Consider the following 16,281-nt stretch of genomic DNA (forward strand, 5'->3'; position numbering starts at 1 on the left):
AATTTCCGCATCTGCTGACTGATCTGTTACCACTGAAATTACTCTGATCATTCTTCAAAGAAAATGAACAGATTGTGGCTTCGTCATACAACACAAGGCTGTGAAATTGCGGTGCGAAGTGTCATGATATTTCTTTTTCATTTTTTTGTTGTAATTTTTGTTTTCAGAGCAAACGACAGGCTTGGTAAGTTTTGCAGCACCTCAAAACCAAGCAATAAGCAATTGTTTAATAAATTATTAAAATTAGTAATGAATGCACAAAAAGTCATTTAGCACTCAATTAGACAAAATCTGGCTAACAAATGCATCAATTCTGCAATAGAGGGGCCACAGCTGGACCATTCAGAGCTCACTATTATAATGAACTTCAGCTTCAGTCCATCAGTGCAATTATCAATTGGCTATAGTAAGCAATGAAAAGAAAACAGGTTTCAGCCTGAACTGAAAAATAATACAATTCAAGTATTCTTTAATTAGGTGTGGTTAACAGAGCAGGGAGAATTGAACACTGTTTATGGTGTCTAAGAGTTGTTTACTCTGTGGGGTCGTGAATCATTACTTTCAATTAACAGTCCTAGTCTCTGTTTGCAGCATCATTGGACACCAGAGAGTGGGTTTGGGTACCGCTTTAATCAAAATAATAATACTTGTCTGCTTATTTGTGGTTTGGTGCCACTGATACTGCATTCAGTTTAAAACTCAGTTAGGATGACATTTGTCTTCTCATCAGACACCTTTGGCTTCAGTTAGACTACTATCTGTATGAGCATGTGACTAATGAATGGCTAGAAATATCAAAAGACAACGGGTTATTCATTAGGAAGTTAAATAACATTAAAAAAAAAAGATACTAGATCTTTCAAGATGAACAGCCCCCGCTTGTTCAACAGATCCCATCAGACACAGGGTTAAAAGGGGGTCTGTGGCCATCTCAGGAGAGGGCAGCTGCTGTGGCTTTGATTGGGGCTGCTTGGAGGGATGGCTATGGACTCAGGTGTTTTTTTGGATCCAGGTCAACTATTTAGCCCTGATTCCTAATCTTGCGAGAGCCTCAATATGGTCGTCAGACACATCAGTGTTCTGACACCCCCCTGGGAGCCGGGCTCCTGCTGGCACACATTATTAAGCAGTGCACCCAGCCATTGCCAAAGACACAGGGAGCTGCAGAGCTGACCCAGAAAATACAGGTTTACAAAGCAGAGAAATCTGTCAGGGCTTCACAGCAGTCACGGCAGGAGAGAGGGAGATGGCTGTGGGAAGCAACAATACACTCAATGAATGTTAGGAGGCCACTTAATTAGGTATAAAACTTTTTGTATTTTTTTTTTTAAGAATTATTTATTTCTTGTTTGGATTTTACAGTCAAAAATTAAAATTACACCCATGGCGAGGGATTCTGAAGACTTTTCAATCAGACCTTTTAAGTAGTTATAAATAGGTATTCCTCCCACACATATCCTCCTTCTGAACAAACACCTTTTTAAATCTAGTATTTTCAATTAATTTCGGGAAATATCAAATGCAAATACTTCTGTAACATGTGAAGGCATGATAATGTCCTTTGTGGCTAATTTACAGCTGTAGATGTGACCCCTCGCTTAAACTTAATTAGCTAATATCTACCACAATAAACCCAAAAGGTCGTAGCTAGGGGTCACTGACTACATGGATAAATAAACGAGACCATTTCTGCTGTCCTCACGGGAGGGCATTTTTAAAGAGCAAGGGCTATCATTAATTTTTCTTGCAGTCTGTCAAAAAAAAACTTAAATACAAAGAGAATATATTTAGAGGTATTATATTCCTGCCTTAAGATTGCATTGTGGGTAATTAAGGAATAATGTTTGGATAACATGTAAATACTGGGGAAGGCTTCTCAAACCAAGCATCTCAGGGCTGGATATAAATCTGACTACCCTGTTAGTGTATCAAAGGGAGAAAGGTTGGAGGAGTCTATCATCTCCTTACAGTCTTGGTCCTGAATGTGAAGTGTAACAACCCTGGACACTTGAGCCTGTCACCTGTGGTCTTGCCGTCAATCTGTGTGGTGTTACAATGGCACATCGGCTATGAATAATGGAAAATGAAAAAGGCCCCAATTCTTTATCTTTGTTGTCTTGCAGGTCCAGAAACTATAAAGCAAAAATAAAGACATCTCTCCCCATGGCTTACCTTCAGGCTGTGTGGCCACCTTGAGCGGTGTGGAGCTCTCGCCCAGGCCGTTCTTGTTGTGTGCAGCTACACGGAAGACGTACTTGGTGTCGGGCATGAGGTTGTGGATGTTGACCTGCAGTTCTCCCGGTCGAGTAGTGTTCTCTATCCGCTCCCTGTCACACAGAAACCAGCACGTCAGACCCGACAAACACACACACCTTGGACGAATGCGAACTGCCGCTTAGGGACTGCACAAGTAGGGGTAAACAGCATATAATGGCTCGAACAAGGCCAACACTGCAAAAGCATTTACTAAGAAGGGCAGAACTTTTTCCAGTAACAAACCCTGTCATTTGTCTTTTCGTTGTTCACATCCTAGCAAGTCATGAAACCTATGGGCAAAGTATCAAGCAACTAAGTTTAAGATGTCAGCTCCAGGCAGAGGGTGTGTCCTCAAGCCGAAAATACAATGTTATTCTGAATTCGGTTGCGGCTGCAGGAGAAATGGTAACTACAGGGGCTTTATCGCTTCAGTTATGGATAGAGGAACAGCTGGGAGTGACAGACCGGAAACCAGGCGAACAGTTCCCCGGCAAACCTGAGAGTGACTACATTACAATTATAAGGTAAAAGCTGTCAAACTTGTCAGGATGTGAACAGTATAAACAAAATGAATGAGCAAGTTACCTAACCTGCTGAAGCAAACGTGTGCACACTAATACAATACAAAAACATGATTGTAATTTAGAGATATTTGGGAAACTCCAAGAACAAGTACATTTACTCAAACCTGGTCTTACTCATTAGTGAACTCTTCACCATCCCTAAGTGATGTATATATCACTGTACACAACTACTCAAAGGGATGAGCCATGCATTGGACATATCTTAGGTAACACACACCTGCTGGTGCCCTCCAGGCTGTAGTACACAGAGTAGGTGATGTTGTCTCCATGGGGCTCTGCAGGGGGACGCCAGGTCAGCTTGATGAAGCGGGTGGAGACCAGCGATGCCACGACGTCGCGGGGCGCGGAGGGAGTGGGGCCTCCACTGGTGCCTGGCGCTACATGGTCAGTAGTGGCACTGGTCAGTGAGGTGGGAGGGGGTGTTGGGATGGCAACATCTTGGCAAGTGCAAGGAAATGAAAGGCAAGGAAGAGGGAGGGAGGGAGGGCAAATACAACAACAGGGAATTGGGGAGGATAGGGAAGGGAGAGAAGGGGGACCACAAAATAGGAAAGAAAAGAAAAAAGAAAAACAGAACAAAAACAGAAAAAAAAGTAACAAAAAGGAAGCCATGATAGAAAAAACAAAAACAAACAAAAAAAAATAACATAAAATCACAATGGAATAATCACAAAGACATGAAGGCAACTACAAAAAAGGCCATTAAAACTGCAGGCGGACATGCAAGCCTACTTGAAAAAGAAAAAAAATGTATATATATATATATATATATATGGGAGGGGGGGATACACACCAATACAGATCAAGCAGGTCAATCACTGGTGGGATGAGATTGTATGAGGGGTAGGATTCTCTATCATAGTGGGGAAGAGCATAAAACATTCTCGAATAACCAACGTCTCCCCACAGGCTCTGTCCCGGCCTTTAATCGAGAGACTGTAAACCCACACCACAGCGGCCCCAAACTCTCTAACCTTATACATCTACAATAGATATTACTGAGAAGAGCACCCTATATTTAAAAAGCAGGGGTTGTGGACTGCTGCGGTGCCCCAGACACTGGAAGATCCTTACTCTGCATGCAGCACAGACTACAGCACAGCTACAGAGCAATTTTGAGCTGAATTTCAGCAAGTCTGCTGTCCATATATTTGTAGAAGATAATCTTGCTCCCCCTGTAGTATCTGCATGTAGCAATGTCAAAGGAAGAAAAGTTATTTCACTGAAATTATTTTTGGGGAAATGCATGACAGCCTTCCTTTAATCAGAGAACCTTCCTTGCCCTCACTGAACACTCACTGCATGTTGATTCACAGCCTAATTATCTGTAAGTTTTGGGGAAATGGTTACCCACAGAGAACTGGGGTGAAATCTATCAGAACCCATTCGACATGGATCACTCTCAATCCCAGACGTGATGCAGCACGCTACTGTCAATGGCCCGACGACCCAGCATCCCAGAGGTGAGAGACTCCTATTACTTTAGAGCCACGATTCTCCCTTGCATGCAGCCAACAAACCTAAACTCAGTCCTTCTATATCTGACACACCACTAGTATATTTTCTCGAGCACCTTGATAAATTATTATTGTGCACTTTTTTTCCTTGAAGGGAGCCCAGCAGACTAAAAAATGATCCCTCCTCAGCACTAAAGGGTAATCCATTATCTTAATTTATTAAGGAGCAGGGCAGCAACAGACCTGCTGAGCACAATAATAGAAGTGGAGGATTGCAACTCAGCTGTGAAAAGGCCAGCCCATTATGATGGGAAGGAATTCATTGGAACAAAACCAGATGGCAAACAAAATAAAACAAAACACACAGCCCTCCCATACCTCTATGAAAACTGAGACTCCTATACAGAACAACACACATCTCCAAACAATACAGGGCCACCTGGGAGTAACAAACACAATCAATTGGAAATGGAAAACTATGAACCACACACACAAATCAAGTGTATCAAAAGGATAAGCAGAACATTTCAAATTATAATAAAAAAATATATATGAGAATACTCCTCCCTTGTCCCTTGACCCCCTTGTCACTATTGATGCTCCACCTAGATGCTTTACCTAGTGGTAGGCATTTGGTTTCACACTATGCCATCAGACTCCATTATGGTATGGACTTCTCAGTGACAGATAGTCAGTGAAAAAGCTTCTTTCCATTTGTGATTGGTGTAATTCATACTGCATTTAATTCTCCATAAAAAAATGATGCATCCTTCCTTTTAAATCTACAGAAGGCTAACAAGGACAGATAACTTGCTCTTAACACAACAAATTTATATAAATATAAATCCCATTTCTGTTGTGGCCTATTTTTCCTTTACAACACTTTGCCTCAATGACACAACCCATTAAGCAGCATTTAAATCATTTGTTTTAGCAATTAAGGGATATGGTGAGGAACATTTCCCAGAGACTGGGAGTGAATCTCATAACTTAATGATTTGATAACTTAAAGATCCTTTAAAAACAGCATTTATTTCAAAATGGTGAAGTCAAAATAAGAAGGTAAATGACATTTATCCAAAATTCTGACACATATGTGCTATTTATTTTAATTGCCCCACTTTAATTGAAAGCAGAGACAACTGGTAATCCTGATTCTCAGTACCCAAGCCACCAGGCTGCTCCTCTCTGAACTGAGTAAATTAATTTTCATTCTAGAGCCCTATCCTTTACACTGATTGGGATGTCCAAGTGGAGAAAGAAGAATGAAGGAAAAAATGCTGTCCTTCAAACACAAGCCTTTCATGCGCTTATGCTCTGACAAGTTTGTTCTCTTCAGATCAAGCTTAAAGGATCTAGTTGAGGATTACCTTCAACGAAGATTTCAGTTGTTTTGGAGAACAAACTGAAAGGCTTTTGGTGAGTGAATAAATTGGAAGCCGTGTGTCAGAGATGAGAAGAAGGTGACGTTCCTTAAAACAGGAGAGCGAGGTGGGAGAGCTCATGGCCTGTGTGATGAACAGCTGGCATCAGGTGACTTTGCCAGTTGAAGCAGATGGCTGTGGCCTTTCTTCAGTGAGGAAATCTCTGTGGTTCCGGAGCCACACTGCCGGCCATATCAGACAACCAACCAACCAACCAAATAAAGAGTTAAATGCAACCTGAAAGTATTCTCTCAGGCTTTATACTTGCATTCACCTCACATCTGCAGAGTCGAAAGTGTTTCATATTTAATGTCTTAAACTTACCATATGTACCTTAAATCAATTGGTATATGGCTATGAAACAAATACAGACAATCATGAGTTAAGCCAGAAACATCGATGTTTGTTTTTGATACTGAGGTGACTTTTGATGCGTCAATACAAATTAGATAAACAGTGAAAAATGTGTTGGCAATTATGCTTCATATGGAACATGACTATAAGTTCAGTGTACAATGTGTCCAGTATCCCCTACTACCCACCAAAACTAGCCCATGATACCAAAAAAAAAGCCAAAACATGAATTAATACTTCAGAGAGGTTGGCGATTATAACATTACACATATGGTCATTGAACTCCCTTAGAAGCACCTCAATTTCAAGACCATCAGTTCACTGAAGCCAGTTATCCATTAAGACTTTTCCTTTTCATCAGTGCTATCTAGATTGAAAATGAAGGAATCCACTGCCTAAATAAGGCAGGTAGGCCGCAGGTCTGGCTGTGTTTAGACAAAGACAAATATAGATGGCTGTAATGAATAGAAACGCTAAAGAAATTTGCACAATAACACTTTAGAAGGCGATGCCTGACAAACTGCTCATTACAGAACACAGGCAGTCAAAAGCTGCTTAGCCTAATTGACCTTTAGTGCTCTGCAAACAAAATGGTTCAATTTGTTCATGCGGCATCTTATTTAAAAAAAGCTCATTCTGAAGACATGGCGCATTCTCTGTGATCAGATCTCTCTCCAGCTCCATGTGAGAGGGGTCTGTGTGTGTGGGCTTGTTACCACTTGCCAAGAGACCTCCACCACACTGCTGTAACTGGCAGGAATAAATTCAACCACTCTTCAAAGTACGTCTTTAGTTTGGGAATGTGTTTTGACTTGAAGGTGCCCATTGGATGGCTTTAGAGCATCCTGTATGATCTTGTTAACCACCTGAATTGTACGTGGCGCTGCAACACATTTTTATATATATTTTCATATATTTCCTCTGCAATCATAAGATTACTTATTTAGTTATCACTGGTCAAAGGTTTTCTATAGCAGCTAATGCTTGTGTTTTTCTGGTTGTAGTGCCACTGTCTTTCATAAGTTGGGTAAAACAAACCCAATAAAAGGCTATGTTTTAATTTCCAAATACAGACACTGATACACTTCTTTAGTATATGGATATGGAAGAGAAACCAGAAAGACGGCCGTGGGCAGCCTGCCACAGTTCACAACACTGTGTGTTGTCTTAACTCTTAACTGTAATTAAATCACTCCTGAAGTCCACATGACTTCACCAGTGACTAAAATAATCTTTTAAAGGGGGGCACAAAAGCTAATGTAATTCAAGATAGATACAATGCCATTGACATTAAAACTATAATGAAATCACTTAACCTGCTCTGTAATGCATTCAATGTGGGTGGTGTACTTCCCCTTACCCAGGCTGATGACCCACGCAATCGGTTCAAAACCAGATGATTCGATGAAATATATAGAACTGGAAAAATGAATATATAAATCACCTATAGAACCACATCCAACTTCAGTTTTAGTATTATGAGGTAATAACCAATCAGTTAAGCTCTACAGCATGATAAAAGGCACTATTGTAGCAATATTAACATCAGACATAAATATCAGTCTTTTTCCAAGCTCTGCCCAGCAGTAAAACGGGGTAACAAACCAGACGGACCTCAGTCAGGACATCCTCAGGAAATAATGGGAAAATCCAGACCGCCTAGGTGTACCAAACAGAATTGCCTACTGACGCATCTTAGGTAAACACATCCCAAAACACCCACCAAGAAAACAAAACGGAGCAATTTAAAAACTGGCACCGGGAATAACAAGCTGATCTCCCCATCGCACGAGCAGGCAATCAGTAAAAAAATGATGAAATTGCACAGTGGAAAAGTGACACCTGATAAGTAAAGTCTGACTGACCTTGGGGCCCTGCGTCACTAAATGCCACGAAAACATCCTTTTGTTCTAACCGTCGCCTCGCTGTAACCCTCCACATGCATCTCTCTCTCAAGGGTGTAATGAGGGTGGATGTCTACAAACACTGATACGAGTTATGTTGGATGATTTCCTGTTTTTTTTTTTTTTTTTTAAATAACACTCCAAGCTAGGAATTTGAAAAGAAAAAAAAAAAAAACTAAACTTACAAAAGACTGGAATTTATTTTATTTGACCCTTTGGAATCACAAACAAATCACAAAGAAGAATATTAGTAAGAATTAATATGCAGATATTTTGCTTAAATAGTCCTTATTCAGAAAGTATGTTGCTGAAGATGACTACATCCGTGGCTACATCTCTGTTTTCCACATACGGTTCCTGGTCTATAAACAACGAAGAAAAAGAAACTTGAAAGCGCAAGCACACATGCTACACCCACACTCTCATTCGCTATGGCAAAACCCCCCTGCTCGACAATAAGCCACCCTCATCCTACTGACAGGTAACAGGTTTAATTAACTCTTTATGCATACATAAAGAAACGGGATGTTCAATGTCTAAGTGTGCATCTGAATGCAAGCACATTTCCACCACTCATGCCGATGTTGCCACAACAGTATCCCAGAATTCACAAATAGTGAGCGTTATTTTCTGAGCACTTACCACCTGCTTACAGAATTAAAGCAGTTAGATATTATTCTTGACAGGGTACAGAATAATGTGTAACCGTGTAACTAAGAGGTTTCCATGAAGCCTTAGCCTTCCTCAGTGAGCGTCGGCTTGTGTGTCCTGATTTTGAGATGAGTGGCACAACAAATCAGGTCCCAGGATGCATGACTTAAAAGGGAGGCTTCCTGTAGTTTTCAAATTGAGATCTTTTACACATTGGTGGGATGTTCAGAGCCAGTCTATTCAGCCAGGTGGTGTAGCTCACCCATCTGCTACCCTGCGCACAACCTGAGTACTAACTGGTGCAAACCAAAATAATACTAACATGGCTCTTGATGCTAATGGGAACTTGATGCTAAGAACCTAGTAGTTGCCTTCGATCCTGCACTCTCCTACACACAGCACATCACCACGCTGACGCGCACCTGCAGATTCTTCCTGAGAAACATACGCCGAATCTGTCCCTTCCTCACCAAACTACTCAATTCAGCTGCTTGTCCAGTCACTGGTCCTCTCCCGCCTGGACTACTGCAATTCCCTCCTGGCCGGCCTGCCTGCAACTACTACCCGCAGCTCCAGCTTATCCAGAACTCTGCAGCTCGTCTGGTATTCTCTCTGCCCCCGATTCGCACACGCTACTCCACTGCTCCGCTCCCTCCACTGGCTCCCTATACAGGCGCACATTCAGTTTAAAACAATGACCCGCACCTACCGCTGTCTCGAACAGACTGCACTGAGTTACCTGCAGACCCTCATCTCTCCATACATCCTCTGCAGACCACCGCGGTCTTCTGGTGCCAGAAGACTAACCCTGCGTCCTCTCCACTCCCCTTCCTCCAGAGCTGCTCCTTCTTATCCCTGGCCCCTAAATGGTGGAACGACCTGCCCACCGAAGTCAAAACTGCAGAGTCCTTGACCTCCTTCCAGCAATTACTAAAGATGCATCTTTTCAGACTCTACTTGTAATTTAGTAATTTATTCTCCTGTAAGATTGCACTTATACAATGTTTTGTCATACGCTTGCTTTTGCATTGCTTGCACTTGTATGGTTTATTTTGATATCCCGTAAGCTCCCTTTCCATTAGCTCTTAACTTTGACTTAACATCTTGTCTGCACTTTTTGTCTGCTCAGCTTTTTCATTCTAGGATGTAAGACCTTATATATTGTTTACTGTATAGCTCGTATACACTTGTGTAAATTGTGAATTTGTAAAATGTATTATGCCTTGAATTGCTCTGTATTAGGGTATCTGTTAATAAATAAATACATACATAAACAAACAAACAAATAAATAATAACAATAATAATAATAATGAGGGAATGAGTTAGTCATACAGAATTCCTAACCAGACAGAGGATGCAACAACGCAGGTAGCAGACAAGGGTACACATGAAAAGCTGCAGGAAAAACTACTTGATTTACAGTATGTTGTAATGAACTACAAAAAGGCAGCTCCAGACAGAGTCATGTTTTTATGTGAATGGCTCAAACAGTAGTGATAGAAAAAAGCATGAGAAATAAAGGGCCTGGGATGATAGGGGACTGAAAAGAACGAAGCTACTAACAACCACATAGGCATTTTCTCATCTTGTGAGATCAAAGCATCATTCAATGGAGTGCTGAGCATCTGTATTAATGACCTGGAAGACAGAGATGGCAGTAGGGCCTACTGGAGCTGAGCTGAGCGGAGAAGTTGAGATGTAATGTACATATGAAGAAGGCTGAAAACACACAGCAAGCTACCTCGGCTCTGGACGGAAAGGTACTTCACAGAAGTAGGCTCAGTGCCAGGGAAAAGCAATGAGAAGATAGTGCAGAGAATCCCAATGTTTAGACAGAAGGGCCTAATTCTTTTTTTTAGTGTTTTTCCTCTAATGAATACATCAAAAGGATGAGTTTAGGATATACGACAGCTCTTAAAATCTTGAACAGCCTTTGATGGCATAATGCAGGCATACAGTAGGCTACATACTCCATGGTTATTGAGTAAAAAAAAAAAAAAAAAAGTAATCTGTTGCTCTCATTTGATTTCCTGATTTACAATTCTGTGCATTCAAACTCCCCTTGTGAAGTCTTTCACCATCAGCTCTCTCCTGAAATGACCAGCTCCTATTGCTATCAGCTGCCTGCGTATTCACGTTCAGCACACTCTGTTCTGCCCATACAAACACAAAAGCTGTTGCAGTATCTTTGTTCAGTATCTTTCTGTGTAAATATATACAGATGAACCTTTTATATATTACACAATGCTACAATATTTACTTAATATAATGCATCTCAGTTACTTTGCTTGAGAAATATGTTTCACATGAGAGGAATGGAAAATAGAAAGGGGTGTAATTATGCCTCGTCTGAGCAGAAAATTTAAAACAATCAATAATGTGCTGTTCTTGCTGGAGTGGTTAAATTTATTGCACTGACAAGGAAGAGTGGGCAAGCCATAGTAGTCCTAGTGCCGAACACAACGGGATTTAACAAAACACTACAATATTGTAGGCCTCGGCCCAAGCCTGCCCAGAGGTTTTCCACCACGTAGGAAACCGTTAATCTTCATATTGCTGACAAGAGTGATAGGGGTGAGAGATATCGAGGCTTGCACACCCTCTGATGAAGGGAATGTGTCCCTCAAAACAAACGAGAGACAGAAGAAAAAGAAGGGGGGGCTGCAGCAGGAAGGAAAAGGAGGAAAGCTTGATTGCTATAGAACTGGCCCTCCTGTCACAGGCACCCCTATAATTAACTTTAAAGAGTTCTGCCCACAAGCTCGGGCCGGAGCCAAGGCCACGTCTCGGGTGCCTTGCCCGTTTTTCCATGACCTCTGTGCCAAATACTGCCTGGGTTGCAAGATCCCCACCGCAACAACAACAGACACAAATAATGAATTCAAAATTAAATTCTGGACGTTGTCTAAAAATAATAATAAAAAAAAAAAGTAAGTTGGAACAAAACATGTAAAAAGTTGGTTTCCACAGACGTTAGGCGGTGCATTTGCTAAACATGTTTTTTTTTTTTTCAGTCAGCTGGGGCTAATTGTACTCCTCACTGCTCTACTGAAGCACATAATACAAGTGAAGTAAACCCAAGATGGAGTCACTGTACCAAAGTCAGGAAAAATAAACAGGGAGATTGTGCTTATTGTACTAACAGGACCCACTATACAAGTACATGGTCACCCTTCACCCCAACATGCCTCTTCTTTTATTTCTGTTGTAAAATAATAGTTATCATTTTTAATAATGGTAAATACAGTCAGACTGGTAACAGCCTTTAAGCTCTGGTTGAAATCCATCAGCTGTACTCTATGTCAGAATATCAACCCTTACAGTATGTTACATTTAGAGTTGTTGATCTCTATGGAAAAACATTTGCCCACTATTTAGTATCACCCTGCAGGCGTGTATATATTATATATAAACTCATCATGTCTTAATTTCTGTGATGAATAGCACTGTTAGAATACAGCTTCCAAGGTCTACATTGGTTTTAGAAAGCCAAGGTCAAGGAAGTCCCTAACTGCTTCAGAAGACTTGCTCATCTCTCTGCGTGTATTTTATTTTTTATATCCCAGTCTGCCAGCCAACACTGCAAACATGACATCAGCCTCATCATAGTCAAATTTCAAGCACTAGGCCGCCTTATGACATTCAGCGGGGAGCAAACATTTTAAATTAGGCTGCATCTGTTACATATTAATTGAATATAAATAAAAAGCCCAGGAAATAAAATCTCAGAATTCCCATTTGACTGAACTAAAGATGCCCAGTCCCCCCTGCTCTGAAGTGTGCCGTCTCAGTCCACCTCCGGGCTATTTTAATCATCGTGCCCATTTCATTTTCCTCAATTTGAAGATGAAAGCCGTGGAGCAACGGGACGCTCCCTCTGAACAGATCAGGCAGGGAGGGCGGAGTCGTGGTGGAAGTGCATCTCTGAACAGGATTAGCGCTGGCCCAGCATGGCAGGAGCGGGTGATGTCTTTTGGGGCGTCTATAAAAGCCAGGACCCATCTGCTGGGCCTGTGTTGAAACACACTACCCTGCCTGTCGCATACAACAGAGGATCATGACCGCTGGCCCTTTGGGTCTCAGAAAAACATGTTCCCAAGAAAGCTTAATCTCTGCCACCCCACCCTGGGACGTCATCAAAGTGCTTCTCCTATCTCAGCCTCCTCCTTTCCCCATACCCAGCATGGGAGCAGAAGCCTATTTCAAAAGATCTGTGTCGCTATAGAGATTTATTTATGATGATCCCCCCCCCGCCCCCATTTAGATTATCTTTTGGAAGAAAAAATTGAAAAAAGAATCTTTCAACATATGTCACCACAGCTGCTTTCGCAAGAGCTTTAAATCAAATGCTACGGTTCAGCCAGTTTAGATCAAAAAACATTACAGTTGATCCACTAATTTCATTTAGATGTCACAAATAAATTTATATTTATGCCTGCATTATGTTTCTCCTTTTAAACCTGACTTACCCTATCCAGCTTATTTTTTTTTAAAAAACACTTCTTTATCATGGTTCCACTAAGTATTTGTGAACCAGGAGTACAGACAAGAAGAGTAGCCAATTCATTACTGGTGGGCATAAATATAACAGCAATGTCTCACGGCATGCTTCACATCTTTGTGCTTTAAAGTAGAATAATGAAAAAATAGCGTGATTACAGTGGTTTCTACACAAAGTAAACAATTTGTGTGTGCTGTAAAGCCTTAACACAGCTGTAAAAAGTTTAAATGTTTGAAAGAAAACTAAATAATAAACTATATTTATTTAATATCAGTTCCTCTCTTTCTTGTAGTCTTTGTGGGGATAATACAAATAAAAGCTGTATTTCTTATGCTAGGTTTTCTGATGTAACGAAGAATCACTAGACGAGCCCAGTCTTTCTTTTAAAGGAATACATTATACCATGACTAAATAAAGTCAATTTAAAAAAGCTGTCCAGATTAAATGAATAATGTAGATTTATTTTGTAGATGTTTAGCCTTCCCATTCTCTGAACTTTTTCTAGGTTTTGAAGTTGCTCATAAAGCACCAGCTCGTTTGTTGCTTGACCACACTTCCTGTGGCTGTGGCCGGTCACTGTGGGTGCCTGTGTGCTGCTGAAGGTGTGTTTGTGTAACCTGTGTCTGGCCCAGCCCAGGTGTGGTGTTGCGTGTGCGGGGAGCTGCGGCTCGTCAGGGTCCAGGAAAGGGAAGCCAGCCTGGCCAGACCGCACACATCCGAGCCCTGTTCTCCAGCAGGCCCCATGCTGCCTCTGCCTGGGGAAGGGCAGGGCGCCCTGGCGCATGGGCTTTCATCTTCCGTGAGGATTAGATCCCCAGAGTGAAATATATATTGTAATCAACTTGTAGGTTACAACAGCATCCTGTGGAATCCATGCCCAGTGTCCCGTTAAGCTGGACTTAAACAAAAACAACATTCCAGTTTTAGGAGAGGTCAGGAATTTGAAATGGCTTAGCTTGATAGGTGAAACCCAAAAACTTTTGTTGTTGTTGCAATTTTACTTTTGTCCATTCTGTAGACACAGTAGAGATTACAAGTTTACTATTTGTAGTAAGAACTCTGGCTTTAAAACAAATGAGAAAGTAAATATTCAGCTTTCAGACGCATTTGGTTTCAAACCCCAGAGGACTACAGGGCAGAAAATCGGCCCACCCATGGGCGTAGGTGGAGGATTACAGGGTCGATTTTCGGCCCAACCTTCTGCCCTCTTTTTAGATTTGCATTTTATAGTCTGTTCTCAACGATGGTCCATTCCATAGTCATCTCAAAATGCTACCCATCTAACAATAACCATTGAGTCAAACTTCACACAGGGATGATAATCGCAGGCTTCAGGAAGCTGCAGTGAGGGAATCAGAAGTATCCCTCACTTCATCAGTGAACACTACTGGACATTTTACTCTTCTTGTAATAACAAGCATGTGTATCAGCCATAGTCACATGTGTAAATACAATAGAGGTTAATACAATCTGTCTGACTCTTCTCCACACAAGATTAAAAGCTTACTCATTTGGCCTGTTTGGTGTGGTGTGAGGATACAGACAAACTGATGTCCTACCGCAGAAGTGACGGCACTTCAGTGTTCACCATGTGCGACTGTGGATGTGAAGTGAAGAACTTCAGGGATCGTTGATTACAACGACAAAGCATTTTATAAATGCCTTATTCGCACAGTACATTTAATTATAGATCTAAGATTTTTTTTCTTTTTCTTTCCTCCACAACCTGTATTTACACATGGGCATAGTTTACCAGATGACGGCACTTTACTTTAAGCTGACAAGCACAGTAAGTATAATTGCTACATTTTACTGCACCGCTGAGACATCCTTGCTCAGATCTGTGAAATAAACAAATATAACGGGATCAGTCTGTCAACAAACCTGGCAACAGAGACGTCTTTAACATCTATCAATCACCTCACGGTGTCTGTGGGAGGCACTGGAGACAAGCCCATTGATCTTACAGAGCACAGTCGTCACCTGAGCATTCTGTTTGGGCCATGGAGCAATCTCCACAGCACAGAGCAGCACAAAACAAGAGCTGTACTTGACCGCCACTGTACTGTACTTCGACTGCACCTGTTTCACCAGTTCATTACTCCTTGGCCACTCAGGTGCTGTTTCAGGTTAAAAAGGATTCCTGACCAAACGCTGGCTTAATAATAATAATACAAATAATGAAAACAAAGCCATACCATTCCTCCTCGATCATACAGCAGAGAAGAAAAACAATAATAATCGGATTGGACAACCCTAAAGTAAATACGCACATTAAGTGATTAAGTGACTAGACCGAATCACTGCTGAACATGGGTCAGACCAGTCTTAACTGGAAGAAAATAGGAGACGGGAAGTAGTAATAGAGGCTATTTTTCACATCTGGGTTATAAACGCATTTCCAACCAAGACCAGTTTAAACCCGTAGACACTGAATGTTACAATATTACATATGTATGAAATATACTTGAGTAAATTTGCAGCAGGGTTGTCTCATCATGACAACTGACAATAAATCAACAAGTAACTTCTAATTAATTTGGCCAAATTGATAAACACATAAATATGCCAAGCATTTAAAAAGAAACATGTGTACATTCTGCTCTGCCTCAACACATGTCCTATGTAGTCCCTACTCACATATAAATCATGGACTTGCATAGACACTGGGCATGCCATGCCATACAAATGTAAGACTTTGCTACAATTACAGCCTATGGAATGTGGCTTAGAAGATATCTTCAGATTGTGACCCTTCTGAAGTTGACATCAACAGGGAAAGCAAATGTGTTGAATGGCATGTTCAGAGGTCTCCTTGTTTTGAAACACTGCTTCAAGGTTCAGGTAAGAATCAATAACTGGGGTGTGATGCTTATCAACATTTTCCATTGCAATCATTAGGGCAAATATATGGAAATATTTTCCCCAAAATAACTTTATTTTGTCTCCCCCAGCCCCCTCCTTTCCTTCCCTGCTCCAGTTCACACAAACATGGCAATCGCGTCGGTGTGCGGAATCGAGAGCCTCACATTTCTTTTTTTTTTTTTGGTGTGCTTCCAAGATTAAAACACCCTTTCTTCTTAGGAACATAATTACCTACTGCAATCTGTCAGTTCTGTTTCATGTAATCACAACCTGCCAACTAAAGA

At 41.2% G+C, this 16,281-nt stretch overlaps 1 protein-coding gene across 6 annotated transcripts in view; it reads right to left on the reverse strand.

Annotated features, from left to right (window-relative positions):
* The window catches only part of LOC136748200 (neogenin), a 181,177-nt gene that overhangs the window by 36,831 nt on the left and 128,065 nt on the right, over positions 1–16,281 (reverse strand). For 5 of the 6 annotated variants that reach the window (XM_066701753.1, XM_066701759.1, XM_066701754.1 and 2 more), the window contains exons 8-9: positions 3,058–3,277; positions 2,173–2,327 (exon numbers count right to left, since the gene is read on the reverse strand). In XM_066701753.1, the coding sequence (XP_066557850.1) occupies positions 2,173–2,327; positions 3,058–3,277 (375 nt within the window). The remainder of the gene's footprint in view (positions 1–2,172; positions 2,328–3,057; positions 3,278–16,281) is intronic. The other variant, XM_066701756.1, reaches the window with a different exon arrangement.

The sequence above is a fragment of the Amia ocellicauda genome, chromosome 4 (assembly GCF_036373705.1).
Source record: "Amia ocellicauda isolate fAmiCal2 chromosome 4, fAmiCal2.hap1, whole genome shotgun sequence".
In the NCBI taxonomy this organism is placed as follows: Eukaryota; Metazoa; Chordata; class Actinopteri; order Amiiformes; family Amiidae; genus Amia; species Amia ocellicauda.